Genomic DNA, 9,400 nt, shown 5'->3' on the forward strand with positions numbered 1-9,400 from the left:
CACGATCCAATTAGAATAATATCTTGTTTATATTAATTAACCTATGACAAATTGATTTGGAGTTATTGCGTTAAAAATCTATCGACGATATCGAGAACTTGCTGTAGTTGAATTTTATTTCTCTACTCAATTCAGACATTAAATATTTTTTCAGATTAATTAAATAAAAAAAATGTTTTATTAAACAAAGAGTTTATCGAGATGTAAGTATATAAAAATGAGATTTAAAAATACTTAAGTAAAATTTTTTAAAATCTCAATTTAATTTCCCTGATATACCAGGAACATGTTGAAACTGTACAATACAGTACAGTACATTTTCTGTTAAAAAATTTAAATGATTCTCAATACTTTAATAATCTTATTATTTATCTTTGAATTTTTTTAGATAATTTTAATATTCTTGTTTTTAAAATTTATCAGATAAAACTGGACAATAAGGCGTTCACAAATCTGTTACGTGTACTTATTTAAGGCTTTTCCTTATGCAGTCAAAAAACCTTACGAATGAAAAGATTTTATCAAAACCAATATTATAAAGATATAATAATTAAAATTTTTATTTCTGCAAATATTTTATAAAAAAAACTTTTAAAGTTCAGTAATTTTTTTACGAAAATATCAAAGTCAGGAACATCAAATAAGACAAGTTTATTATTTATAAGAAATTAATCATAAATATTAAATAGTGTTGCGATATATTTTAAAAATTTTAAAGTCTTAAATATAATTTTAGAACAGAACATGATGAAAATATTAAGAAGCGATAATTATGTTTATAATTGAAAATTTTATGTAATAAGGTATTTAGACCTAAAAGATTTTCATGAAATAGTTTAAATTTAAGTCATATATTTGAAGTAAAAATTTTAAATATTTCTTAGATTTTTTTTCTGGTTTGAAATTTAATTCACTACATAACAATAGCCTATCCAAAAATTAGCATTTTAACTGGACTTCATGTCAAAGGGAGGAATGAATCAAGTATTTTAAAACGCAACGATTTATCTTTGTATTTTTCGAGTAAATATATTATATTAACAATTTAATATATGAAAAGTTGAAATATTTATCATGAAAACTTAGAATGAATAATTTTCAAAAATTAAAAAAAAAACCAAATTATAGTTCGTATGAGAGTGTAATGAAGCTTTCCAAGTGATTTTAATTTGAGTACGACAGTAATCTGCATTATAAATAATTCGGTTAAGTATACAGAAACCTTAAAAATTTGACAAAATTAAAAAATAAAATTACTTTTAACTAATTTATTTATATTTAAATCAGCTTTATGATTGAAGAAACTTTTAAGGTTTCTTCAATCAGTATTAATATTAGTCCGTATACAGTTGTCAACAAATAAAAACAAGAATTATCAAAAAATTATTTATTATTTATATATTATATTCCTATTTACAAATAATTCATTATTATATTTCATTATACAAATATATATCGATATATTTACTGTTACAAAACTCTTAACTACCGATCTTCGATCACGGAAAACTCATTTATATCGACGTGTTTTGCTTATTTAACCATATTTCCTCGTTTCATGCTGTAAAACTCAACATGATGTATAAATATATATAAGAGCCTCATGTCAATCGTCGCATTCTCCATAAAAGAAACGAGTTTTGAATATAGAAAAATTGCAGTTTTATTGAAAGATTAAAAGGCTGCCGATCTGGTTTTCTAAATCTTAAAATCGCATTCAAGATTTAACTATAATAAAAAAATAAACAATTAAAAGTCGTACTTTGACTCTGTTTGAGATTCTTGACCTTGCTGCTACTTGTAACACTTCAGCAAAGTTGTTCTTTCATCTTGTTTAAAAGTTATTAACTCTGTTTAAAAAAGCGGCATTTTTCATCTGTAGCTTATATAAAATTGTGTTTTAAAATTATAATTTACCAATTTTAAAATATTAACTTAATAAATAGATGGCTGTAATATTTAGTCATTTAATAAATTAACGTTGGAATCGATTCATGTTGATCTATACAACATAATGGTCATATCTTTATATGCTAAACGTACGTAGCACTGTTTAGAATGTGTGACGCAACTTCCCCAATTTCTTCCGACGATGCAGTGCCAAGTAGGATGATACATCTGATCGAAATCTTGCTTGATACTTTCCGCAATATGTTTTTCAGCAGTATATAATTTTATTGCTTGAGTAGCGCTTGCAACTGCAGCTTTCTGCATGTCTACGGACATATCGGATGCTTGAATTTTTAAATCTCTTAATGCATCTCCGTCTGTTGATGCTGTAGCACTCGTGTTTGATCTCGGACCTCGATGACCGCTGTAGCTGTGATGCTTCTTAGAGTTGCTAGAAAAAAAATATAATTTTTAAGTTATTTGAATGATAAAATTGTAAATAACTTAGAAACTTAAAAGATAATTAAATCGAATAAGAGAAAGTTTAAATATAAGCGGTTCTTTGTAATAGAAGTAAGATACAATAAAAACTATGATTGGTTATTTCAATTTCTATATCTACAACCAATTACTGTTAAGTGTATATTTTTAAATCGGCATTAAAAGAGTTATATTCTTAACTAAATAGTTAAGAATATAACTCTTTTATTTAAATTTAAAATGATATTAAAGTTTAACACAAGAAACAGTTAAGTCTTTACAAACCAGTTTATTTTGAAGTTAAGTAAACACTTTATGCTATATGAAATGATTTCCTGTTATTTAAATGTCTAAATTAAATAAACTATGAGGAAATGACCCTCTTAATTCTCTGTAGTATTTGAGACGTCACTTCATTTAAATTGAAAATCGACAGAATTTTTCTAAATATTTAAAAATTTCCTTGAAATAAATAATCAATACTTACTAATCGATTAGTAATGGTCTAGGGATATATTCATCCATATCTTTAATAGATTCACTTCCTGTCCTTTCTGTAGCTTCTGAACCTCCCGTTACTTCTAAAAATTTAATTAAATTTTGTTAAATATTTAAAATAGTACAGAACTTCTTAACGAGAAAACTCTATTACCTTTTTGGAATAAGTCTCTATCTCCATTTTTCGCCTTCTTGTAGTAAGAAACGACACACATTACGCTGTAAACCTGTAAATTATTTAATCTTGGCATTAAACAGACATCAAAACCATTAATTTAGACAGTTGTTAACAAGTTATCCTGATGAGCTTACCCTGAGAACAGTTAAGAAACCAACAACAATAGTTACAAGAACATCAGTGCTCGCACAACTTGACTGTAATATAAAATACACGTTTGTAAGGTGTACAGATAATCAGATAAACAAAAATTTACTTTAAAATACCTGTAAAGTAACTAATCTTAAAGCTGCATATGCAGCAAGTTGATCGTGTTCTAAAATAGCATTGGGAGACCTCATATCACTTGGATATAACCTATCTCTTTTAATATACTAAAGATTAAAAAATATATAATAATAATAAATTTTAAAATTATTTATTAAAAAATAAAATAATTTATGGTAAATTTAATATTATAAATACCATAATAATCCTTAACAAGATAAATCCAGCACTGGCAGCAATATCTACGGCAGCAAAAACGGATAGTAAGAGCACAGTTCTTAAAGAAACGTTACCCTATTACAAAATATCAAATAATTATATAATTTTCATAGTAACAATAATTTTATAAGACCGTAAAATATACAAACCCCTTCTCGAACCTGTTTAATAGCAAATGCCATCCACCACCAACTAAATATGTATATGACTACAAATACAACACTCAAAACTAATGTTGTTCTAGCTGAAGATAATTCCACTAAAAAAAATTAAATCACAGATTATTCATTTTTAAAATATATAGAAAAATATTTATTTTTATATAAAATAACTAGGCCTATTATATAATTCTGGGTTACATTTTTTAAAGCATTTTAAAGTTATGAAGTCAAGTCTAGCATGAAGATTTTCCGATAGAGCATAGCTCTTTGAAGGAATCATACACGTTTTATTGTTCATATTTTGATATATATCAGATCATTATTATGTTTATAACAGGTTAAAGTCGTGAAAATTCACAACTATAAATAATATCTCTTGAAATTCTAATAGCATTAACGTTAGTCAACCCGCGATCCCGGATCTGAAGCACAACAGACAACTCGATTATACGCTACTTTAATATGAATTTACAGCTATAGCAATGTATTTTCATTACCAAAAAATATATATCAAACTATTATATAACAGACATGCCGGATGCACAGACGCCAAATGCATCAAAACCGGTTCCGGTGAACGGTTGACCCTTACTTATATTAATATCAGAATTTACCACAATTTAATTAAAATAATCCATGCGAAAAAGTTATTTTTAGTAGAAAATAACATTATAAAATTATTATATATAGACTACAAATAGTTTATAATACTATTTTTTAAAGACGGTTCAATTGTTTTTATAACGGTTATAACAAGAAGGGTGAATCATCAGCAGCAAGATTTACCAGAATTTTGAATTTAAAAGAAGCAAATTTTATAAGAAAATTAACATGTTTTTATTATAAAAATAAAAAAAATAAAAATAAAAAGTTAGAATAGACACGATCTACAACTTAAAGACTACATCACTTCCATTCTTCCTTCCGGGCATATCTAAAACCAGGAAGTGATAACACCAATAGGATAATGGAAAAAGTGGATGTAGGTATGCGTCATATTAGGCGTCATTAATGGTCATAACTACATAAAAGACAAAAAAAAAAAAAAAACTTACTTATAAAATGTTTGATATCGTTCTTTAGGTGATTGAAATGCTGCTTTTGAGACGCTGTCAGCTGATTCGTATTGCTTTTGACGTTGTTTCCTTGTCCAGTTTGAGCTGTTCCTCTTGTTTTCGACGCTGTAATTGTATCGTTTGGTAGCCAATTCCCTAAAACTAATTGCAGAAAACTAACTTCTCGGTCAACTTCGTGTAAACGACCCGCTAGAAGTATTAAAGCCAGAAAGGATAATCCCTAAAAAAAAAATTAATATAAAAATTAGGCGTATCAAATAACTTGGCGCAAGTAATTGTTAACAGAATCAACTTCACTTGGTAGAATCATAAACATGTGCGACGCGACGCGATCGCGAGCTTATCGGTTTTAACAACTTATAGATAACGCTTTAAACAATTATTGATTGATAGATGATGACAATAAAATATTTACATGTTTTACAGAAACTAATTAGAGAATTTTTCAAATAAAATTTAATACAGGTCAGCTGTTTTTATTTATTTATTTAAACTTGTTCGTCGTATTTTTAGAATATATTCTCTCATCCATACAATTCTTTCTTATAGATAAAGAATAATAAAAATATATTAAGTGAAAATAAGTTGTATTTTTGACATTCCGCAGTGAGTTGTATACTGTCGCATGGGAAACGTATCGCTTCGCAGCAATGCGTCGTTCCTCGTGTGACGAGTATTGAGCTATAAACCTTTCATACTAAAAATTTGTCAACTTTGCATTTTTTGTTAAAAGTATAAAAACTCGTAAAATAATTTTTAACGCATTTTTTTTTTAAACAGAAGAACTGAAATGGATAAAACTATGAGATATATTGCACGCGTCGCGTCGCGTCGCGACACGAGACGCGCCATTCACACGGCTATTGTTTTATCACAATGCTTAAAACTAAATGACCAATATTTTTTTTAATTTAAACAAATTGTTGTATGTGAATAAAGTTATGAGGTCATAATACAGACTGTAACAATGAAACGTTTTAATTATAAATTCAAGCTTTTTTTGTCGTTTAAATTTTAAATTATTGCAGAGATGAATAAACTTATTCTCATATAAAAAATTACATATAAAATATATAAAAAATATACTTATACGAAAGTTTTTTTTCCTATAATTTCAGCCAAATTGCATTAAAAAAACCTAAAATTATCATTTAAAATTGAGAATGTGAAAACGTATTTAGAGCAGAAATAATACTTCTTTATATATATTGGCAGCAATATCTACGGCAGCAAAAACGGATAGTAAGAGCACAGTTCTTAAAGAAACGTTACCCTATTACAAAATATCAAATAATTATATAATTTTCATAGTAACAATAATTTTATAAGACCGTAAAATATACAAACCCCTTCTCGAACCTGTTTAATAGCAAATGCCATCCACCACCAACTAAATATGTATATGACTACAAATACAACACTCAAAACTAATGTTGTTCTAGCTGAAGATAATTCCACTAAAAAAAATTAAATCACAGATTATTCATTTTTAAAATATATAGAAAAATATTTATTTTTATATAAAATAACTAGGCCTATTATATAATTCTGGGTTACATTTTTTAAAGCATTTTAAAGTTATGAAGTCAAGTCTAGCATGAAGATTTTCCGATAGAGCATAGCTCTTTGAAGGAATCATACACGTTTTATTGTTCATATTTTGATATATATCAGATCATTATTATGTTTATAACAGGTTAAAGTCGTGAAAATTCACAACTATAAATAATATCTCTTGAAATTCTAATAGCATTAACGTTAGTCAACCCGCGATCCCGGATCTGAAGCACAACAGACAACTCGATTATACGCTACTTTAATATGAATTTACAGCTATAGCAATGTATTTTCATTACCAAAAAATATATATCATACTATTATATAACAGACATGCCGGATGCACAGACGCCAAATGCATCAAAACCGGTTCCGGTGAACGGTTGACCCTTACTTATATTAATATCAGAATTTACCACAATTTAATTAAAATAATCCATGCGAAAAAGTTATTTTTAGTAGAAAATAACATTATAAAATTATTATATATAGACTACAAATAGTTTATAATACTATTTTTTAAAGACGGTTCAATTGTTTTTATAACGGTTATAACAAGAAGGGTGAATCATCAGCAGCAAGATTTACCAGAATTTTGAATTTAAAAGAAGCAAATTTTATAAGAAAATTAACATGTTTTTATTATAAAAATAAAAAAAATAAAAATAAAAAGTTAGAATAGACACGATCTACAACTTAAAGACTACATCACTTCCATTCTTCCTTCCGGGCATATCTAAAACCAGGAAGTGATAACACCAATAGGATAATGGAAAAAGTGGATGTAGGTATGCGTCATATTAGGCGTCATTAATGGTCATAACTACATAAAAGACAAAAAAAAAACAAAAAAAAACTTACTTATAAAATGTTTGATATCGTTCTTTAGGTGATTGAAATGCTGCTTTTGAGACGCTGTCAGCTGATTCGTATTGCTTTTGACGTTGTTTCCTTGTCCAGTTTGAGCTGTTCCTCTTGTTTTCGACGCTGTAATTGTATCGTTTGGTAGCCAATTCCCTAAAACTAATTGCAGAAAACTAACTTCTCGGTCAACTTCGTGTAAACGACCCGCTAGAAGTATTAAAGCCAGAAAGGATAATCCCTAAAAAAAAATTAATATAAAAATTAGGCGTATCAAATAACTTGGCGCAAGTAATTGTTAACAGAATCAACTTCACTTGGTAGAATCATAAACATGTGCGACGCGACGCGATCGCGCGCTTATCGGTTTTAACNGTTCTGATACAAAAAAAAAAATATTTAATAAATACGTAAATTAATTTTAAAAATAAAAGAAAATTAATTTTGAAAATCCAATTTTTGTCATTTTATTTAAAAAAATAATAACAACGACAAGAAACGAAAGAAGCAACCAAACATTAAACTATTTTTAAACACATTAAAAACTTATTTTTCTAATGACCTAAACCTAATTGAGATGAAAATTTTAACTAAAAATAACATTAACTAGAACTTATTTCAGCATAAAAAGCTTTCTAACTATTAAAACCAACGAGAATTCAACACACTTTAACATACTTTATCGTGGAAGAACTGTGGTTTCAACTCTGAACTGTCTTAACTTGAGTGTGATTTAAGTAATTTTAGAGTTAAATTTCTTCTAAATTTTAGTCTATTTTAACGAAAATTTAACGTTTAATTAATATATAAAGATAACTTACCATAGCATAGTGACAAACAACGATACTTCCCGACTTTAAGTCGGGAAAACCGCTGCAACTCCTCATGGCAATCATTGCTGTTCTGATCTGTTTTCCGGGTGTCTCTGTGATGTCGTCACTTGCACGTTACTCTGCCATTGACCTCAAAAGCAACTCCTCCCATTCTCAAACACATTCAACTATTAACTACCGTTTATACGGTAAGGTCAGCTAAAAACCTAAAAGGACGTTCGATTTTTTTTTCTTATTTTATCAAATTTAAACATTTTACTACTTGAAACTTTTGCATAAAAGTCAAAAAATTTGAATATAAAATCATTCCCACTTTTCACCAGTAAAAAGTTTATAATGTTTTACTAACCTTCACTAAACTTTTTATTTTAATTTTATAAAATCTTACTTTAAAAGAATTTTCTAAAATGAAATTACAAGCTTTTACTTTAAATTAATTTATGTATGATGAAATTATATAAAATTTAAAACTATTTTAAAAACTTTAAAGTGTAAATATTAGTTTAAAAATTTAAGTTTCAAAAGACTTATTAATAAAAACTGAATGATGAAGAAACTTTTTTCATGAATATAAAAACACTCTTTAAAATAAAATACCTCTAAACAACGATATATTAAAGTAAAAATTTACATTAACACCATTTAAATACATAAAAATTGTTAGTAGAAACCTAAATTTTTTTACTAGAGAAAAACTGAAGATTTTATATTTCCTCCTTTTCCATGTTAGGCGATTATTGAAGGTTATCGGAAACGAAATCCCACACATCTGCGCTAAATATCTTTAAAAATTCTATAAAATTCGAAGAAAATCAATATAAAAGATGATATAAAATACTTTAATTGTATTTTTTGGTAATAAATATCTAAAATTTGCAAGCGAACTTCCAGATTACTATACTCAAGATTTATTTTTAAGATGGGAATTTCTCGTAAAATCTTTTGCATAATTTATATCCTTTAAAACTTCAGAATTTTATGAAATATTAATAAGGTTAAATATCAAAAAAAAGGGCAAAGTTTCTCATGTGACAAATGTGTAAAACTTAAATTTTTTCGAGACGAGAAAGTCGAACAGAAAACAAGGAAGTGCTTTTTAACTTGCAAAAATCGGGTCAAAAGTTACGAATTTCCTTTATAACCTGGATAAATTAAGTGTAACATGAAAATAAATTATTTTAAAAATTAAATAAAATAAATTTCTGTATGTTAACTATGACAATACTTTCACGTTGAAAGAGATCTAAGTCTGTTGACTGTATCCACTAGTTAAATAAAATAATACTTTAAACAACGTTAAAGTTAAAAAATGAATTTTTATTACTTAAGATCAGTTTATTAGGTCTATGTTCAGGATCTTCTTCCTTCATTTTCGAGGAA

General features: G+C 26.9%; 2 protein-coding genes across 3 annotated transcripts; both read right to left on the reverse strand.

Moving 5' to 3' along the window:
- Positions 1-1,412: 1,412 nt before the first annotated feature.
- Positions 1,413-4,984, reverse strand: LOC111619961. Of its 2 annotated transcripts, none has more exons than XM_023361792.1 (8): positions 4,749-4,984; positions 3,682-3,791; positions 3,512-3,607; positions 3,313-3,420; positions 3,181-3,243; positions 3,023-3,095; positions 2,858-2,951; positions 1,413-2,341 (listed from the first exon to the last, which is right to left on the reverse strand). In XM_023361792.1, coding segments are annotated over exons 1-8 (894 nt in total). In that variant the 5' UTR covers positions 4,750-4,984; the 3' UTR covers positions 1,413-1,992. The 2 variants fall into 2 exon arrangements, with proteins under 2 accessions (XP_023217560.1, XP_023217559.1); XM_023361791.1 differs by lacking the exon at positions 4,749-4,984 and adding an exon at positions 3,892-4,034.
- A 962-nt stretch (positions 4,985-5,946) lies between these two features.
- Positions 5,947-8,266, reverse strand: LOC111619997. The gene is made up of 4 exons (XM_023361839.1): positions 8,009-8,266; positions 7,188-7,428; positions 6,117-6,226; positions 5,947-6,042 (listed from the first exon to the last, which is right to left on the reverse strand). Exons 1-4 carry the CDS (start codon positions 8,081-8,083, stop codon positions 5,947-5,949), a joined length of 522 nt encoding a protein of 173 aa, XP_023217607.1. The 5' UTR covers positions 8,084-8,266.
- Positions 8,267-9,400: the final 1,134 nt, after the last annotated feature.

Source organism: Centruroides sculpturatus, unplaced genomic scaffold, assembly GCF_000671375.1.
Source record: "Centruroides sculpturatus isolate CEXI.00-Female unplaced genomic scaffold, Cexi_2.0 scaffold248, whole genome shotgun sequence".
NCBI classification, from domain to species: domain Eukaryota; kingdom Metazoa; phylum Arthropoda; class Arachnida; order Scorpiones; family Buthidae; genus Centruroides; species Centruroides sculpturatus.